Source organism: Tupaia chinensis, unplaced genomic scaffold, assembly GCF_000334495.1.
Source record: "Tupaia chinensis unplaced genomic scaffold, TupChi_1.0 Scaffold000361_2, whole genome shotgun sequence".
NCBI classification, from domain to species: Eukaryota; Metazoa; Chordata; class Mammalia; order Scandentia; family Tupaiidae; genus Tupaia; species Tupaia belangeri.
This window is the reverse complement of record NW_006159858.1, coordinates 5,807,927-5,829,041: the sequence shown is the minus strand read 5'-3', so window position 1 is coordinate 5,829,041 and position 21,115 is coordinate 5,807,927. Positions and strand designations below refer to the sequence as shown.

Genomic DNA, 21,115 nt, shown 5'->3' with positions numbered 1-21,115 from the left:
GAGGAAAAAGCGGAGGAAAGGAAATTTGGGGGGGGGGAATGGAGAGGTAAGGCATTTGTGGGACGTGGATATGGTTTATTATTTATTGATGAGGATTTGCGTATGTTCTCAACTGGGCTGGACTGAGGTGTGTGTCATGCTGGCTAAGGTCTCTTCATGATCTAAATGATGAATAGTGGGTAAGTGTATAAATAATCATTAAAATTAATAAATAAATTATTTTTAAAAAGTAGTGTTTGAAAAACTGGTTGAGGATTTAACATCATCACTGTGTGATAAAACTGCAATGTGCAGACATAAAAATATGGGTGTAAGTTAAATTTAAAAATACTGTTAGGAAGGAAAAATGTCCAAAAACAATAACAAGTAGATGAATAACAACTCTAAAACACAAAATATTATCTTCTATGATTATTTGAAGGATCTTAAAAATATTTATTTATGACAGAGATACTGTTCATCTAGAGGGGTTACTTAATATCTGTTTCATAAATTTGACATTGCTAGCTAAAAAGTTGTAAAGCCTAAAGTTTAAAAGTCTAAAGTTTAGCAAATCTATTTCATAACAGTAAATCTGAATACATTTTATAACATAAATAATATCTTCACATGTGCATAATTCTTATTGCATGATTCCATAATCCTGACAAAATTTTACTTTAGGCTACATTTTTTAAAGAATTATTTTATTTAACCTTATTATTATTATTTTTTTTTAAATTTGACCAGAGAGAGAGAGGGAAAGTAAGACTTGAACCATGGTTGGCCATGTGGGAGTCCAGCACCTTTAACCACCACACCTGCTGACTCCTTAGGCTGCATATTTAAATAGTGGTATACCAGAGAGAGACAGAGAGAAGGCAGAGAGAGAGAGAGAGAGAAAACACCCCCAATGAACCTGGTCATGCCACAGTTCACATCAGGATTCTAGTCATGCAGGCATGCACCTAGCGTTTTTTTTTTTTTTTCCAGAGAGGTTTTCACTATAGGGTGCGTGCGCTCTCCAGAAAGACAGAGAGAGACAGAGAGATAAAAAGCGAGAAATCACCCCCCAGGGGGGATGGCCACACCACAATCCCTTCTCCTTCATTCTCCTCTCGGGATCTTGGGCACGCACATGCACCTGGTGTGAGTTTAAGCCATCGGATCCAGGACTCAAACTGTGGTCGACTACGTGGGAGTCCGGCGACATAGCCATTACACTAACTGCTGGTCCCTCTAGCATGTTTTTCAAGTCATCATGATTGGAGCTGAAATTCTAGTCAGTCAATATCGGACCCAGCTTCCTCTCTGCAGCACTTAACTGCTGTGCTGTGGGACCGACCCTATATGGAATAATTTTATCTTGAGATAAATGAGTATTTATTTGTGTTGTTTGATATGTTACAGGGTCTGTTAGCGGAGAGAACTCCTCTGTTATATCCTCTGCCGATTAAAGGGAGTGCTCTGTAATTTTGGGTATTGTTATTTGTGCTTCTGGTCATTATCTGACACAGTTGACTTTTCTCTCAGTTTCCTAAAATGTTCAGACTCTACTCCTCATTTTTATTTATTTGTGAATACTTTCTCCATTTAAAGTAGAACATATCATTCTACTTTAATTCTGTGATTCCACAAATAGAATATCAAGCATTTATTTTTATTCAAAGCTTATTTGATACTTTAGACAGAAATTAAAGTTTTAAAAAACTAATGCTAGTATTTGCAATTTTATTTTAATAGACACCTCTAATACTTTCCCTGAATTTCTCTGTTGTAAATCAACCTTTTTCCACATTGTAAAAAGGTTAGAGTGGAAAAAAGTATCAATTCAGTAATTTGATGATATGACTGAAAAGTCACCCTGCTCTAAACTGCAGTGTAATTCTAATTCTAGTCATGGGCTATGTGGCTGGGTTGTAGCTTGCCCTTATCTTGATAGAGTTTGCAAAGAACAAGGATATTCCATCATTGTTTGAAGTTCTAGGTGCTCTGTGTTAAGGTCTTGGGTCTAACTAATTTTGAATTCAGAGCTGTCCCTTATCTGCAGAGTACTTCATACCAAAGAACGAGACTAAGCGGAACCAAAAACAATCCCTTCTAAGAAAGAGATAACAGAATTCTCTCCGTGGTTCCTTTCTATTTCTTACCATACCATATCCATATTCCTGTATGTCACTTATTTCATAGTGAATTTATGTAAAATGAGGTCAGTCGCTATACTTGATGTATTTAAAAAGATACGTACTCTGAACTATGTCAAGAACCTTGAAAGTACATATAAGTCTAAAAATTAAAGTAACTATAGATTAAGCATCTCTAATCCAAACATCTGAAATATCAAGTGCCCCAAACTCAGAGCCTTTTAAAAATTTTCTTGTATTTATTATGTATTTCTCCCATGAGAATAGGAGAGTGACAGAAAGATAGTTGCAGGGTCCCCATTGGCTGGCCCAGATCATAGGCACAGGTACCCTATGCTCAGGGAGGTTTCAGGACCTTTCCTGTGTGGGCCCAGCTGTGTTACCACTGGCCCTCAGATCAGAAACGTTTTGAGCACTGACATGATACCACATGTACAAAATGCTACATCTGACTGCATGTGGCAGGTCACAGTCAGAATGCTGCAATAAAAAAACATATAAAGTTACCTTCAGGCTATGTGTAACATAGCTATGTGAAACATAAATGGATTTTGTGTCCAGACTTGGGTCCCATCCCCAAGATATCTCATGTATGCACAAATGTTCCAAAATCCAAAACGCTTCTGGTCCTAAGCATTTCAGATAAGGAATATTCATCTGTATAACCAAAAAAGTGATGAGAGACTGGCCCTGTAGCACAGCGGTTGAACACCGTGTACTGGGAGCCGGATCCCATGTAGCTAGCTACAGGCCTGGTGGTTTAAGAGACACCAAGCATGTATGCATACATGCCAAAATCCTGAATGGAAGGAGAAAAGGGGGGAAAAGATTGAGGGGTGACCGTGTCTTATCATAGGGTGCTTTTGCTCTCTCTCCTCCCCATCTCCCTCCTTCCTCCCCTCTTCTTACACCTCAGTTTCCTGAGAGTGCACACACCCTCTGACAATTAAAAAAAAAAAAAAAAGATGCAAAACAAATTATGCTTTTTCTTTAGGCTAGTCTTAGAAGAAATTGGTTTATTCATTATTATGTGGCAATTCATAAAACAAACTTGGTCTTGTTATATAATTGAAACCTGAATTTGATATTATTAAATTTTTATTTTAAAGAGCTTGGATTCTGACAAGCCCACGGAACCAGTAAAAAGATCTCCTCTTCGCCAGGAAACAAACATGGCCAATTTTTCTTATCGCTTCTCCATATACAACTTGAATGGTAAGACATAATTAGAAATAAAATGTAAAATAGCACGTTATTATATAATGTGGGAGCAGTGTTGCTATATTCCAGTGTAATTCAGTATAAAAACTGTATGCATAACTTGACAGAGTTGTATTTCTTGATTACTGCATTGTATTATTAATTCAAATGATCACAAATATGCAAACTAGAACATAATTAAAAATAGTTTGGGACCAGCAAATGGTGTAATGGTTACATCATTTGACTCCCATGAAATTGACTCCTGTTTGAGTTCCAAACTTGGCAGCTTAAAACTCAACGCTAGGCTTGTGTGCACACATGCATAAAATCCCGAGAGGAGAATGGAGTAGAAGGGATCGCAATGTGCCTTTCTTCCCTAGAGAGTAATTTCTTGCTTTCTGTCTCTCTGTTTCTCTGAACAGTGCACGCACCCTATAGCAAACATCTCTCTTTTAAAAAAGTTTTTTAAATTGATTTATTAATAATTGGCAAAGTACATACTCAGGTAGAACCCCACAGCATTGTTGTTTTCCCATTGGATTAAAATTTAGCGAAATTACCTGTTAGTAATTTTAAAATCAGCCCCTGTGGCCTTTACTTAGTATGCTATACCTAGTCAAATTTGTAGTATTCGAAATTGAAATTTTAGTCTATAATTTTTTTTTTCTTTAAGAGCTTTTTGCCTTAGGGCAGGTGCACTTGCCAGAGAGAAGGAGACAGTGAAAGGGAAAGTGAGAAATCACTCCCTGGGGGAATAGCACACCATAGTCCCTTCTTCTCCACTCCTTCCAGGATCTTGGGCATGCACCTGGTGTAAGTTTCAAGCTACTAGCTGCAGGACTTAAACCGTGGTCAGCATGTGGGAGTCCAGCGACATAGCTTCTACGCCATCTGCTGGCTTCAGTCTGTAATTTTTTAAAGATTTTTCACTTTTTTATACCCTCAGCTCTTTTAGTATTAACATCTCTACCAAGGCACTGATCATATTGACAGGTTTTTTTAAAAAAAGAATTATTTTATTTTATTTCATTTATTTTTAATTTGACCAGAGAGGGACAGAGCAAGCGAGAGGGATGGGGAGAGTGAGAAAGCAAGCCACCAGGTCTGGGACTTGAACTGCAGTCTGCCATGTGGGAGTCCAGTGTCCTTAACCACCAGGCCACTTGCTTGCCCCCATATTGACAACGTTTAAAGCCTTTGTTAAAAAGTTACATGCAGGTTCTGGTTAAAAACATGGAATGTGGTACCAGCAGGTAGTGTGAAGTTTGGGACTCTGGATCCCACACAGCTACTGCATGGTGGAGTCCCAGACCCAGTGGCTTGAAAATCATACTGTATGTGCATGTGCCCAAGTTCCTGAGAGGATACTAGAAGAGATGAGATTGCAGTGTTACCATTTCCCCTGGGGAATGCTTTCGCACTTTCCCTCCCTGCCCCCCCCCGTCTCTCTCTCTCTCTCTCTCTCTCTGTCTCTCTGACAAGCATATGCACCCTACAACAAAAATAAACAAACATGAAACAGCACAAGATTTTTGTATTATATTTATCTTTGAACTCATATTTTTATTTTTCTTTGACTACTGCAAATCTTAAAAGATGGACTGTTTGCTTCTAAAAACTTCTATTGGCATTAAAAGCAAATGAAAAACTTAAAAATAATGTATGTGATTGGATTGAGGCCCAAAGAGATGAATTCTTTCGCTTCTTCTCTTGTATTTATAGACTAATTTATAGTACTAATAGACAGTATAAATGCTAATGAAATGTGTTCCAGAAACATTTTATGTGTTGTTCATTGCAGAAGCTCTGAATCAGGGAGAGACTGTGGATCTGGATGCTCTGATGGCCGATCTTTGCTCTATAGAGCAGGAGCTCAGCAGCATTGGTTCAGGAAACAGTAAGCGTCAAATCACAGAAACAAAAGCTGCTCAGAAATTGCCTACTAGCCGACATACATCAAAACATGGCACCTTGAAAGGATTACCTTCCTCAGCTAACAGGATCACTAAACCTTCCCATGCCAACTACTCCCTGGACGACATCACTGCTCAATTAGAACAGGCCTCCTTAAGCATGGACGAGGCTGCTCAGCAGTCTGTACTAGAAGATACCAAGCCCTTAGTGACTAATCAGCACAGAAGAACCGCATCGGCAGGCACAGTGAGTGATGCTGATGTGCGCTCCATCAGTAACTCCTCGCGTTCCAGCATCACTTCTGCAGCCTCCAGCATGGACTCTTTGGATATTGATAAAGTGGCACGCCCTCAAGAACTGGATTTGACACATCAGGGACAGCCAATTACAGAGGTAAATAGATGGAACTGTTTCCTGGTACTTCAGTATTAAAATAAGGGGAAAATGATATGAAAAGAATGTAGTTTTACTTTACCTTTTAGTTCTTCTGTACTTAAAATTTGCCAAAGATAACCTCTGAGCTAAGTAAGTTTTAAAATCAGACTACAAATGGAACTTTATTTTTTTGGAGAGGTTTTTGCTATAGAGCGCGTGCGCTCGCCAGAAAGACAGAGAGAGAGCAAGTAATCACCCCCAGGGGGGATGGCCACGCCACAGTCCCTTCGCCTCCATTCTCCTCTCAGGATCTTGGGCATGCACGCACACATGCCCAGTGTGAGTTTAAGCCGGACTTGAACTGCAGTTGACTAAATAGGAGTCCAGCAATATAGCTATTACTCCAACTGCTGGTCCCACTCCATGGTATTATTAAAAAGTCAGTGTGGTATAATGGAAGGAGCCTCTGGACTTGGAATCAGAAAACTCAGTTCTGAGTTTTTGCTTTGCCTCTCTACCCATAGGACCTAGATCAGCTGTTCAACCTCTCATCAATTCTTCATAAGTTAATAGTACTTGGAGTACTGGAGTAGTGCTAAGGAGTTAGTGGTTCTGGGTCCACCTTCCTCAGAGGGTGGTTCAGACATTCTGTAGCATACATGAACAGATTCTTAGTGTCATGGGGTGAGGGTAGAGAATGAACTTGTGGTAGTAAAAAGTTGAACAAGAGCAGAGTTTAGTGAAAGAACATTTTGTATTAAGTTATTTTCCTCAAGTGTTGGCAGTTCTGTTACAGAGTAGCAGCAAGAAAGAATAACACTCGAGACTAAATAAAGTCAGCCTTTGCAATAAGCTTATGTTTACAGCATTCTCAAATTCAGAGTAAAAGAATCTGTTTATAAATAATAAATACTAAAGTAAAATCTGGTAAAACATTGTCCAAGGAACTATAGAAAAATTTAAAATTCATACAATTATTTGAAATCAGTGGATTTTCCCCCTCAATTGATTTAATTCTTTAGATTAATTTACATCAGTCAGTGACTCTTGCTACCTTCCTGGGTGGTTAGCTATGTTCCAGGTACTAGGCATACAAAAGAAGTATGAATCATGGTGGTTTGGAGACAAACTTTTTAGTTTTCTTGCAACGAAAGATAGCAAATTATATCAATGTAAAGAATAAACTTTAGTTTTCTGTTTTTTGTTTTTTGTCTTTTGTTTTTTTTTTTTGAGAGGTTGTTTTTGCTATAGGGTGCATGCGCTCACCAGACAGACAGAGAGAGATATAGAGACAGAAAGCGAGAAATCACCCCCCAGGGGGGATGGTCACACCGCAATCCCTTCTCCTCCATTCTCCTCTTGGGATCTTGGGCACGCACGCACACGCGCCCGGCGTGAGTTTTAAGCCACCGGGTCTGAGACGCGAACTGCGGTCAACTACATGTGAGTCCAGCAACAGCCATTACGCAAACTGCTGGTTCCCAAACTTTAGTTTTTTTAAGACAAAATTCATATAAGTGTCATGTATTATATTGTATAAAGAACTAAAAAGTGACTTCTATTTTCTGATATTTGGCGATTATATTTAGTGCCAGCTACTTAGTATGTATCATTTCATGTCTTTTCAATTCACCTGCTATGACATGAGCAATATTTTAATAGGGTTGTATGTTCTTGGTCATTCTCCATTTTGTATGTTAATATTAATTCCTGCCAGTCAGATTATTTTGAGTTGAGACAGGTTATAAACTAATCATTAAGGATTTTCTAATGTGTGTTTATGTGTCTTTCTGTCTGTAAAATACACTCGTTCTAAAAAGTTCAAACAGTAAATGACTAGTAAAATAAAAAGTGAAAAGTCCCCCTCTCCCAGCAAAATCCTCTAGTGATATCTGTGGTCAAGGATTATTGGTATTCAGTGGTTTAATTTAAGACTAAGGTTTGCTGAGTAATCCAGGAATTGGGAAAGAGAGTAAAAGAAAGAGGGTAGTCCTATCTGTCTAGCCTACTCTTCTGCCTTGCCCAGAGGAATAAAAGTTATTTAAGAAAACTGGAACTTGCTTCACTATGCTTTTTTTCTGAGTCTAGTCTGTTCTGATTCAAATCAAGTAATTGGAGGCAAGCTTCATGGATCTCAAACCCATGTATCAAATTCTCTTTAAAATCAAATATATTTTTTAAGTATTTTAATTAGTTTTCCATGCATGGAGTTAAATTGTTCTATGAAAACTATTTATAGTCAGTAACTTATGAGGGATTAATCACGGAAAACTGTCTCCAGCACTCAGACCTCATATTCTGCTCCCAGAGGTAAGCATTTCTGTTCCTTTGGCCAATTCTTACGGCATTTAATGCTGGATCCTGAGATCTGCATTTGTATCGCTATTTCTTGATTTATTTTTTTCAGTTGTAAGTGTGTCTACTGACTTTTCACTCTGGAAGATGAAGATATAGCTGTCTGTAGACAATTTCCCTGACTTGTCTCCTCCTATATCTCCATTCGCTAATATTTTATTAACCCATAACACTGTGTTAATATCCAATGTTTATGTTATAATGACTAAATATTTGTAATTTACTGGTAAACTTGGAATAATCTCACTATATTTCCTTTCTAGGACATCATTTTGCTTTTTCTGAAATTAATAATTATCCTTAAATTTAAAAACAATTAAGTTTCTATGTTTATCATTATCTCAACTCCATACTTCCCCCCAATTGATTAAATCTCTCATTTGGTTCAAACAGAATTAATGTTCTGTTACTTTCACTTTCTTACATTTGTTTTCTGTTTTGTATATTTTGTTGTTGTTGGTTTTATCCCCCCCACACACAGTCTTTTGTTTTGGAGAGGTTTTTGCTATAGGGTGCATACATTCGCCAGAAAGTGATAAATCACCCCCTGGGGGATGGCGACGTTGCAATCCCTTCTCCTCCATTCTCCTCTTGGGATCTTGAGCACGCATGTACACGTGCCTGGCGTGAGTTTAAGCCACCAGGTCTGGAACTCAAACCGTAGTCAACTACATGAGAGTCCAGCAACATAGCCATTACGCCAATGGCTGTTTCCCCCCCTCACAGTCTTTACAGTTATTCTTAGGTCTTTTCTTCTGGGCTAGTGAGCTTCTCCAGAGACGATTCTTCCACCTTCCTGCTTGCAAGGCTTATGCCTGACAGCCAGCATTAGAACAGGGTGGTGTTCAGGGTTCAATACATGAACTTCCATCTGACCCTTCTAGATGAGTGTTCCTATGCCATCTGCCCTATTGACATTTTGGGCTAGCTAATTTTCTGGTGTGAGGGACTGTCGTGCGTATTGTAAGAGGTTGAGCATACACTGGCTTCTACCCACAAAAGGGCAGTTGCACACACACTCCCTCCAGTTGTGACAACTAAAAATGTCTGCAGGCTTTGTAACATGTTCCCTGTGAACAAAACCACCTTGACTTGAGGATTGCTGCTTCAAGTAGCAAGAGTTAACAGCACAGCTGAACTCATGCCGGGCACATGTGCATCTGTGCCTAAAATCCTGAGAGGAGAATAGAGGAGAAGGGTGTGGCCATCTCCCCTTGGAGGGGTGGGATTTCTCACTTTCTGTCTCTGTCTCTCTGGTGAGTGTATGTAGCCTAAAGCAAAAATCTCTCTTAAAAAAAAAAGAAAGAAAGAAAGAAAGAAAGAAAGAATGACCTTGGGTTTTTCTCCTGGCATTCCTTTCCTGGAAACATATACTACTGAATGGTGAAGATTAAATATAGAATGTCTCCAGGTAGTAATGTTTATTATAAAATTGACTTGTGATTGGTGAATGCATATACATGAGGAAGACTGCCCATGAAAAACTATATAAGCCAATGAAAAAACATAGACCTTAACTTCCGGGTGTGCAGTGTAAGTCCCCGTAAAGCATAAACACATCCCTCGAGGGCCCTGGATTTTAACCTCATTGGATGTTACACAGTACTGCGTGTTCCCATGGTGCATAAAGCTTTCTTAAGCCAGGGTGATTTCTACACTTACCTACATGGTCTCGTTCATTTCTGGGTTGAGAATATGCCCCTGGTGGACTGTACTGACCCCCTGCAAGGATGGCATGTATGCTGCTAGCATTCCTGTATGCTGTCACTGGAGAGCTGAGTGAAACTGGTGCCAGACTGTGGTCTGTTGGGCCCTGTGAGTGATTTTCAGTCTGATCCTGAGACCACCGATAGTAGGCAAGTAAAGGATGGAATTGGGATTAACTGCTTTCTAAAATATGCTTTCAACCAATCTTCCTGTTTTTCAGTCCCACTGATATTTTTATTGCTGCCTCTGGGGACTTTGAGGTTGCACGATGTAAATCAGGGTTCTCCCGTGCATTTCTCCAGTGCTGGCTCAGCATTCAGCTTTTCTTGAGTCTGCTAAGTTGTTTATCACTCAGCCAATTTTTTTTTTTAATAGAGATTTTTGCTATAGGGCACGTGTGCTCACTGGAGAAACAGAGACAGAGACAGAAAGTGAGAAATCACCCCCCCCTCAGGGGGGAAGGCCACTCTACAATCCCTTCTCCTTTCTTGTCTCAAGATTTTGGGCACACACATGTGCCTGGCGTGAATTTTAAGCCTCTGGGTCTAGGACTCGAACTATGGTCAACTATGTGGGAGCCTGATGATTTAACCATTAGGCCATCTGCTGGTCCCCAAATGTTTTCTAACTTGGAGTATTTTGTCATTGATTTCTTGTGATATTATCATTAACAGAATAGTAATCCCTCTCCCCCATTTTTTGTGGGGTTCAGGGAGGGAGTATAGCTCCTAAGTCATTCCTTCTCAGTCTCTTTCTGTCTTCAACTTTTTACAAAAAAAGGTTATTCATGATAGAAAGTGTGTGTGTACAAATGTGTGTGAAATAGAGAGCAAGAAGCACCCTTAACAGGTTCAGACCTTGGTCTCCTCCTTCACCATGGCATGGCCCAAGGCCTAGTCCTCAGACTCCATCTATCCATACCTATTTGTTTTTATCTTACCCATATACCATGGGTGGGGAAGCTACTGGCATACAGTGGGCAGAGGCTAGAGGTGGTACTAAACACCGTGTGGTACAGAGGACAACCCCTCCTATACACGATGATCCCAAAGTAGTGCCCAGCTGAGAAACCAAGTTCTAAATCAGGTGGCATTGATCCGTCAGTGTCAGCAAGCTAACCAAGCATATTATGTGAAGCCTTTTGCTGGCAGTTTCTGACAAAGATCAAGAAAGTGCCAACATCTAGTCACCTTAGATTCAAGGAAATATGAGAATCTTAGGCCAGCTTCTCTCCTGAGCTCCAGACACATACGTTTTCATATCTAATCAACCTCTCTATTTGGATGTCTGATAGATAGCTCAAATTTAACTGGCCTAAACCTGAAGCCCTGATCTCCAGGTGTGCTTCTCTAACTGCCTTCTCCTTCTCAATTAATGGCTATTCCATCCTCCAGTTCTCAAGCCAGCTCCTTTGGAAGCTTTATCTTATCTTGTTCTTTCCACCTCCCCTTCCCATTCTTCCAGCTTTACCTTCAGGATATACCTAAAATGTGATTGCTTTGCCAGGCCAACATCAGCTGGGTTAGATGTTTCAGTAGCCTGGCAGCTGGCCTGCCTACATTCACATTTTTTTTTCTTTTCACAGTCCTCAGGTATGCAGCCAGGGTGATCCTGTTAAAAGATTGAGTCAGGGGGAGGGGGCAGCAGATGGCATAGTGGTTATATCTTTGGACTCCCACATTGCCAACCGCAGTTCAAGTCCTGAACCTGGTGGCTTGAAACTCATACCAGGTGCATGTGTGTGCATGCCCAAGATCCCAGAAGGAGAATGGAAGAGAAGGGATTGTGGCATGGCTATCCTGCCAGGGGGTAATTTCTCACTTTCCCTCTCACTGTTTCTGCCTCTCTTTTCTCTGGTGAGTGCACAAACTCTAAGGGGAAAATCTCTTAAAAAAAAAAAAAAAAAGGAAGAAAGAAAAAGTTAAGTCAGATAATCTTTTCTCTACCCAAAAGGCTTTCTGTCCTACTTATAGTAAACCCCAAACTCCTCCAGTGGCCTGCAGGGTCTCACCTGATCTGTTTTCCCATTACCTCTGACCCTGTTTCTCTTCTCTTCTCTTCTTCTGCCAGCCATGCTGTCTCCTACTCGTTCTTTGTCAGCAGTCAGAGCCTGCCTCATGGCCTTTCTGTTTGGTCTCTTGCCTGGACACCCTTCCTCAGTTATTTGCATGATATATCCACTTACTGCCTTCCTTCAGGATTTGCTGAAATGTCACTTTCTGAGTAAAGCTTTAAAATATACATATATTTTTTAATTGCCAGAGGGCTTATATGCTCACCAAAGAGAAAGCACCCCCAAATGAGCTGTGGTCGTGTGAAGTTCCTTTTCCATTCCTCTCTCCCATCATGATTTTGGGCACGCATATGTGCACAAGCCCAGTACTACTGGAACTGGGACTCAAACCACAGTCGGCCATATGGGATCTGATTTGCTGAACCACTAAGCTATAGGACCAGCCTCTGTGACACCTTCTATGATTGTACTATTTAAAAATTGAGTTCCCCTTCACCTGCCCTATGATTACTTTTTATATCCCTTTTCCACTTTTCTCTTTTTTAACTTCATTCTGTTCATCTGTCTTCTACTTTAAGCTTTATGAGAAGGGGGATTTCCTTAATTTTTTTTTTCTTTTATGTATTGTTAACACCTAGAACAGCATTTGTCTCATTAGAAGCATTCAAGGGACCAGCAGATGGTATAACAGTTATGTCACTGGACTCCCACATAGTTGACCGTGATTCAAGTCCCAGACCCAGCGACTTAAAACTCATGCCGGGCACATGTGCATGTGTGCCCAAAATACTGAGAGGAGAATGGAGGAGAAGGGATTGTGGCACAGCCAATCGCCCCTGGGGGTGATTTATTGTTTTCTTCTCTCTGTCTCTCTGGCGAGTGCATGTACCCTATAGCAAAAATCTATATATATATAAAATAAAATGAAGACTCGAAAATTTGAATAAACAAATATACACACATATTTAATCCACTGTCTTTATCCAGAAACCTACACTCTAAAATTATCAGCAGTTGTTTCCTTCAAGATAGTGAGTGGAGTGTCACAAGTGAAGAAACATATGTGAAAACTCTACTAGTGAAACGTTTGTCTACAACTAGGTTCTCTAGTAATTATACCTCACTGTTTTTGAGAAACCCAGGGTACATTAGCTACTTTAACTGAAGTTTACCGAATCAAATACCAATTACAAGAATCACTTTGAGATGTTACTGTTTTATCTCAGGGATATTGGTAGTCAAATTGCCACCTAAAAATATGATGCTGTGTCATATCTTCCTACCTCCTTGCTTTCTGAAAGCCACCAAGGATAGGCACAGTACTGTTTCACATCACAAAGAGCCAGTCTTTTTGTCCTGCCTCTCTCTTGCTTGGCTTTGGTCAAATTCTGTGTTCCAGGCAGTTCACGTATGTTATTCTACTTAAGCCTCATACTACTCCTTTGGTAGGTGCATTACCCATCAACGCCAAGACTGAAGAGATTATATAGGTCACATAACTGAGAAGTCTGCGTTGCAGTTTAAAACTATAACTTTGGCTTCCTGGTTTTCATTAAAATCTTTCAAATAAAATGGAGGTGATTGTTCAAAATTAGTATTTTTTTGAATGTTGAAGAACATCTTAGTATAAAAACAATCTCCGTGAATGTGCAGTCACGTGCTGCATGACATTTCTATTGGTGACGAGCACATATTTGACAACGATCCCATAGGCACGTAGTCTGCTCCCTGTAGTCTGGACGTGTAGTCGGCTGTGCCACCTGGGTTCAGCTGAGGGTACTCCACGATGTTTGCGCAGCAGTGAAGTCATCTATCCACACATCTCTCAGAGCATATCCCCAGCATTGAGCATCACTGTGCGTACAGATGAAGTGTAGGAAAATTCAGTTCATGTTCTCGTGGAGTTCATCAGCAATAATGATTATTTGCTAGCTTTCTGAAATTATAACCCACTGTGTTTGAAGTACATTCTAAACAAGGCTCTTCATTTATTTACTTGTCTTCACGGTGCTTCTCTTCAAGTTAACAGATAAAACTTTTCAATTAGACAATTTGTGAATTTAAATGGTTTTTGTATGTTATAAACTTTATATGAAATAGGATTTACTGATTAAAGGCTAGTACTAAACCGTATGCTTATACTTATTTTTCTGCTGGGAATGATTGAATGATTCTTTGGAATTTGGAATTTTATACTTGAAAGTGTATTTTTAAAGTGAAAATTCTTTTTAAAGCTACTACTATAGTTTATAGCAGATTCAAAAATTTTGCTAACTTAAGAGAACTTGATAGTAGGGACCAGCAGATGGCATAATGGTTATGTCACTGGGCCCCCGAGAAATTGACCATGGTTCGAGTTCCAGGCCAGGCGACTTAAAACTCAGGCCAGGCACATGTACGTGCATGTCCAAAATACCTAGAGGAGAGTGGAAGAGATGGGATTATGGTGTGGACATACTCCCTGGGGGATGATTTCTCACTTTCTGTCCCTGTCTCTCCAGTAAGTACATTCTCCCTATAGCAAAAAACTCAAAAAAAAAAAAAAAATCTTGATTGTATTATAAATGTTATGATGAGGAAAAATTGCTCAGAGTCTGAGCTTTTGAAACTTTTGGAATTTAGGGGCCAGCAGTTGGTGTAATGGCTATGTCACTGAACTCCCATGTAGTCAAGTGCGGTTCGAGGTCCTGGCTCCGGTGGCTTAAACTCAATGCCGGGCGCGTGTGCGTGTGTGCCCAAGATCCGGAGAGGAGAATGGAGGAGAAGGGACTGCGGTGTGGCCATCCCCTCAGGGGGTGATTTCTTGCTTTCTGTCTCTCTTTCTGGCATGCACACACCCTATAGCAAAAAGCAAACAAACAAAAACCTTTTGGAATTTGTAACTGCTTTCCTCACATAGAAAGGATTTTTTTTTTTTTGAGAGGTTTTTGCTCTAGGGCGCGTGCACTCGCCAGACAGAGAAACAGAGAGATAGAAAGTGAGAGATCAGCCCCCGGGAGGATGGCCACGCTGCAATCCCTTCTCCTCCATTCTCCTCTCAAGATCTTGGGCTTGCACGCACACGTGCCCGGCGTGAGTTTTAAGCCACCGGGTCCAGGACGCGAACGGCGGTCGACTACATGAGAGTCCAACAACATAGCCATTACACTAACTGCTGGTCCCCATAGAAAGGATTTTGTAATGAAATTTTTAATGGACATGCTGTTAAAACTTATGATGTACAACACAGTTTTTCATAGCTTCGATGCAATTCCTCTCCTGCCTTCATCTTCCAGAAATATGTTAAGAGCTAATTCGGTAGAAGTTTTGAGATGTTGGAAAGAAAACAGCAATTGTGTTCATAGTGCGTGGATGTGTGGGGCAAACACACTGACATTGACGCCCCAAGTTATTCTTAGCAAACATAATCTTTTATTAAAGTATTAACTGAGAAGGAGCACAGGGCTTTCTGGTAACCTTTAGGAGTCCTGCATATGTGAATGGTTAGCAAAAATTTTGCTAACTTAAGAGAACTTGATAGTAGGGACCAGCAGATGGCATAATGGTTATGTCACTGGACCCCCATCAAGTTGACCATGGTTCGAGTTATTGATTTCTCATTTATTGCATGACATTTCTCTGAAAAATCTAGTGTTTTCATTTCACTGAAATTTATTCATGTGCACCAATTTGGTGTTTAATTCCAGATTTCACTGACATAGTGATGTTAGTAACAGAAGGAATAGGTATCAGGTGAAAGAAGAGGCTGAAGATCTGGTGAGGGTAGAGAAAAAGTCTGGTTGGTGTAGACGTTTTTCAGACATACCCCTCCATTCAACATTGGCATGTATGCTTTGATTCTTATTGTATGTATTTCTTGGAAATCTGCAGGTTTTCCTCTCTGCAGAAGTAAATAATGTATTTATTTTGTTTTAGATCTGTTTTATTTTTCTGGTTTATTTTGTATTTGGGGGAGGGCTGGTGAAAGACTTTTTTTTTTTAACAAGAGTAGAAATATATTCTTCTTTTTCTTCTAAAATTGAGATTATAAAATATCTAAGAAATAGTTTTAAGTGCAGTCAGACAGGAGCCAGCAGGTGGCATAGTGACTAAGGCACTGGACTCCCACATGTCCAACTGTGGTTAAAGTCCTGGACCCGGCAGTTTGAAAATTACACCATGTCCATCCCCCCGGGAGGTGATTTCCTTCTCACTCTCTCTAGCAAGCATATGTATTGTATGGCAAAAATCTTAAAAAGGAAAAAAAAAAAAAAAAAAAAAAAGAGCAGTCAGACACTTCCTGGCTATATAATGGTCAGTAAAAGGAGAGGAACATAGAGACAACAGGGGAGGGGGATGGAAAGTAACAGCCACTGCTCTGTTGAGTGCTTACTCTACCTTAGGTATTATCCTTTCCCTGTCTTACTTTATGCACTGTTGCACAGCACCTTGTGGAATAGATAGCAGTATCCCTCTTTTACAGTGAAAGAAACTGAGACAGTGAATTCTGTTCAAGGATTTGAACCCAAACAATCAGGTAATAGCGCCCATACTACCTTAAAATGTTGCTTCACCACAGAATTGAGAAAATCAAGACAGTGCTCTAGACACACAACTACGTGGACAGGAGAAAAACAGAGATTTGTGTAGTAACAACCCCATCTTGTGGTGTGTTCTTATATTTTTAAGTATTTGAAGTCAAAATGTAACAGCCCTAATCTAGCTCTATACTAAAGGCTCGAATAAAATTCAGGCAAGAAGTGGCAGTTTTCTACTCTTTAGTAATCGTTTTTTCACTTATTTAATCCTTATGGCAGCCTTTGGAGATAAATTATTACTGCCCTGTGGAATGAGGAAATGGGTTAAATAGTTAGCCCAGCATCCTACTGCTAGTAAGGATTCTGAGACTTGAACCCAGGCACTCTAGCCCCATGATCTGCATTATGAACCATCATGTTTTGCTTACTTTTAGCATAAGATTTGTGAAAAACACATATTTAAGTAAAAGATGAATGTAAATCAGTTTTACCAGAACACTAATGGGTGGTCATGAACCTCCACTTTCTTTCAGTTGTAATCTAAAGTGCTAACGCAAGGAAGTGTTTTATTTGTAACTGCCACTGCAGCACAAGGGCATTTCATAGGTTTGACTCCTATGTTCAGATCAGTGCTTTTTTTTTTTAACTAGTTTTTTTTTTTAATTATTTTATTTAACTTTATTTATCTGTGTATTTATTTTTATTTGACCAGAGAGGGATAGAGTGAGTGAGAGCAAGAGAGAGAGCAAGAAAGCACCAGGTCTGGGACTCGAACCGCAGTCAGCCATGTAGGAGTCCAGTGCCCTTAACCACACCACCTGCCAGTCCCTAGTGCTTTTTGTAATATGTTCCCTCCCACAGCCATCCCAAGAATTGTAACTTGTAGATAGTACTTCATTTTAACATCTTATAGGTTCAGCTCAAGAATGTTTAATTTTACAGAGGTTTTGGAGAGTTTTTGAAAGATTGATAGAAAATTTGAAACTTTACAACACAATGAAAGCTTTTGAAATTGAGAAGTATAGGGGAAAATTTATATGGCAAATTGCTCTTGGAATTCATTTTCCTTACATGTTTTAGCACAGCTTTTAGATTCATGAAGGAAAGATTTGGGACAAGTAGTAATTTTCTATAGGAAAATGTTTAGGTACTTTATGGGATGAACCCTAATTAACATTAAATACACTATATGATTCCATAATCTCTTTCCATTTTTGTTAATATAACATAAATTAAGTTTTAATCTTCGTTTCTGTGTACCAACTTGTGTTTTTGTCACTTCACGTATGTATATTCTTTTCTGGTAAGGACATTGAATTTTCATATGTAATAGTGTTTCATTATACTGTTTAATATGTTATACAGGCAATCGTCGCTTATTAAATACATTTAGATTTTTAAAAATATAACCAGTAAGCATTTGGAAATTTGGGAGCCTTTTGTAAGATTGAGTTTAAAAACGATAGATTAAAAAAGAAAAACCTTTATTTTAAAATGTCAAACTTATAAAACTTGAAAGAACGGTACAAGGAATTCAGAAACCTCATTAACGAGTCACTGATTCTTAACATTTGCCATGTTTACATCATTGTTCCTTCTCTGTATATGTTTTCTCTCTGAACCATTTGCAAGCCAGTTGCTATTATCATGACCCTTGAGCCCTTCATACTTTAGCCTCTGTTTCCTGAGAACAAGGATATTGGCAATACAGATGTGATACTTCCTCTGTTGATGTGGTCATAAAAATAGTGTTACAGAATATGTTTTATGGAAAATACAGAGAGAGGAGAGCACAAAAAAGTCTTGATCTGGCCAGTCACGTGGCATGAAGGCCAAGCAGAAACAGTCAATTACCCATACATCCCATAACTATTTGAGTGCCGAGGCAGTGCACTGGGCTGTAAGGGAACAGAATACACAGCGTCCTTACTAAGTTATAATTTCGTGTACAGTGGGGAGGATAAAGATACAGACAACCAAAACAAGCAGTTTCAGTACAGAGTGGTAAGTGCTAAGATAGGAAAGACAGAAAACCATTCTGGTTAAAAGGTCATTGATGACTTTGTGAATGAATGAATGCATTACAGAATGCATTGTAAGTCAAAGGATGAAGGCTTTGGGGAAGAAAGCTTACAAGATACTACAGGACAAGAAAGTAGCTAGGATGTGGAGGAGAGGTATGCTATAGCATAAATGCAAGAAACCTGTCATGAGGAGAAAACAATAGTTTAGCAAGTGGAAGGCACCCAGAATAATTGAAGGGTTTTCTTGTTCTTCCCAACCCCAGTGGGCCCATCTTAATTACCAGAGACTGAGCTATTGGAAGGAGAAAGAGTGGAATCTAGGGCATACTTAGCTTTGGAGAGGAAAAAAGCCTATTTATTCACACACAGCTAGAGGGAAAAATGAGAATATATAGGTGTAGTGACAGGATACACTTTGGTGAAGAGCCTCATGATAGACAGGATTTTCCTAGTAATGTGAGAAGGGAAGTCACGTGAAGAAGAAGAAGCTCTAAGCTTGAAGAACAGGGAGGATTCGGACAGGCTTCAAGGCAATGACCTAGGGGAGTGAGGGGAGAAGATTGAAAGTACTGCCATACCGTGATCCAAGCCTGATAGAGGTTCGTTAGCAAGAATTCGACAGGACATATCTGGATAGGTCTTTCAGAGAATTCTACTGCCCAGAAATAAAGTGGGGTTAGCCTTCAGTGATCAAGAGTCAGAATCTCCTGGTTCTTACCTTTCTAATTGTTGCATAAAAAAAAGGGTAATTGCATGCAACTTTTCATCGCTGTTTTGTTTCATTACTGTTTTGTTTCATTTCAGTGAACTTTTTTCTCTTCCTGCATGAAAGTGACAGCTGCCCTTTTCACCTCCTTTACCTATCATTTTCTTCCTTCCTGCATTTTCACAGCATGCTATTTCTCTGAGATGTCCCAGCAAGCAGGCCAAGCGTCATATTGACTTCACAGAAGAACAGGCTGAGCTGGCACCTGTAAGTTCTGTAAACATGTCATGGGACTAGTAAAATACAAATAAAGAGGAATGCATTCATTAAAAGTCCAAATGATGGAAACTTGTTATGTAACCTCAAATTTCCTGTAAAATTAAGCCAATTAAGTGAGCATACCCAACTTCATGATATGGTACTGTAGAATATTAATACTCATGGTGAGCTTATTTAGGTGATCAATATCTGATGTAGAGAACTTTTATATTGGAACTCGAAGCCATGTGCTTTCTTTTTTCTTCTAGAGCTAAGGATTTTTTATAAATTTCTTGGGATATTAACAGTTTTAGCTAATCTTCACAATGGAGATAGCAAATGGAATGACTCTTGACTAATAATTAACTGAAAAACCTTTCTTTCTTCAAAAATGTATTTCTGGTCAGTGGTTGACTGATCTGTGTGCTTCACAGCTGCACTGTCCTATATGACACTGTCCTTAATAGCCACTGGTGGTAGTAAGATGTGCTGTAAGGATAAAATACATACTAGATCTTGAAAATTTAGTATGGGAGAAAAAAAGAATGTAAAATACCTTGTTGATATTTTTTGCATTCATTACTTATTGTGATTATAATAATTTGGATATTTTTGTTAAAATGAAAGACATAAACATGTCTCTTTTTCACCTTTTAAAACTAGTATGGCAGCTAGAAAATTTTACATGACATTTGTGGCTTGTGTCAGATTTTCATTGGACAGTACTGTTCAAAAGTCATCTATGAAGCATACAAAATAAAAGAAACCAAAAAAGCCCCTAAATCTCTGAACCCCACCCAACTGAATCAGATTTCCTCTAACTCCTCCTCCCTCTCTCTTTTTCTTCCTATCCTTTAAAAATGCTGAGAACAGGGACCAGCAAATGGCATGGTAATTACGTCACTGGACTCCAGCATGGCCAACCAAGGTTTGAATCCTGGACCCAGTGGCTTATAACGCATCAGACACGTGTGTGTGTGTGCCCAAAATCCTGGGAGGAAAAGGGATAGCAGTATGACCATACCCCCAGAGGGTGATTTCTCACTTTCCTTCTCACTGTGTCTGCCTCCCTCTTTCTCTCCAGCAAGCGCAAGTGCCCTAAGGCAAAAAATCTCTTAAATAAATAAATAAATAAATACTGAAAACACTGTTAGTAACCAAGGAAACTGGTTTCACAAGTACTAATAGGTATGTCCTGCAGAGGGAAAACATTCTGTAACCTGAATGCTAGCGCTCCCTCTTCCAGTGTTCTAAAACATCAGCTCCATTTACTATAATATTTGCATTGCCGTCTGCTACTTCTGCCCTGGCAGCAGTTCTCAGTCCTTTTTGGCCCTAAAACTTTTTTATTAAAAACATTTAACACCATCTTTACTGTCACACATGAATTCACAAATAATGCAATCTATCCACCTATCTATTTCTTTTCTTTTTTTTTTGGAGAGGTTTTTGCAACAGGGCGCGTGTGCTCACCGAAAAGACAGAGACAGAGAGATAGAAAGTGAGAAATCACCCCCCAGGGGGTATGGCCACACTGCAGTCCCTTCTCCTCCATTCTCCTCTCGGGATCTTGGGCACGCACGCACACGTGCCCTGTGTGAGTTTAATCCACAGGGTCCAGGACTGAAACCGCGACATAGGAGTTCAGCGACATAGCCATTATGCTTACTGCTGGTCTCCCCACCTATTTCTTGAAAGGAATGTATTGTCCTGACACTTGTTGTATATGAAGGAGAAATAACCAAAAAGTGATTTATAATAAGTACCTATTTTGTTATACAAAGGCTCAGCCACCACTATTAAAGTACATAATGGGGACCAGCAGTTGGCATAATGGCTATGTCACTGGACTCCCATGTAGTCGACTGTGGTTCGAGTCCTGGACTCGGGGGCTTAAAACTCAATGCCAGGGGTGTGTG

The 21,115-nt window shown here is 39.6% G+C and overlaps 1 protein-coding gene across 1 annotated transcript in view; it reads left to right on the top strand.

The window, feature by feature from the left end:
• LOC102482393 (ras-associated and pleckstrin homology domains-containing protein 1) overlaps nucleotides 1–21,115 on the top strand; it is a 59,642-nt gene that overhangs the window by 699 nt on the left and 37,828 nt on the right. The window contains exons 2-4 of the mRNA XM_027773660.1: nucleotides 3,233–3,338; nucleotides 5,128–5,633; nucleotides 19,125–19,205. Coding sequence (XP_027629461.1) covers nucleotides 3,233–3,338; nucleotides 5,128–5,633; nucleotides 19,125–19,205 — 693 coding nt within the window. The remainder of the gene's footprint in view (nucleotides 1–3,232; nucleotides 3,339–5,127; nucleotides 5,634–19,124; nucleotides 19,206–21,115) is intronic.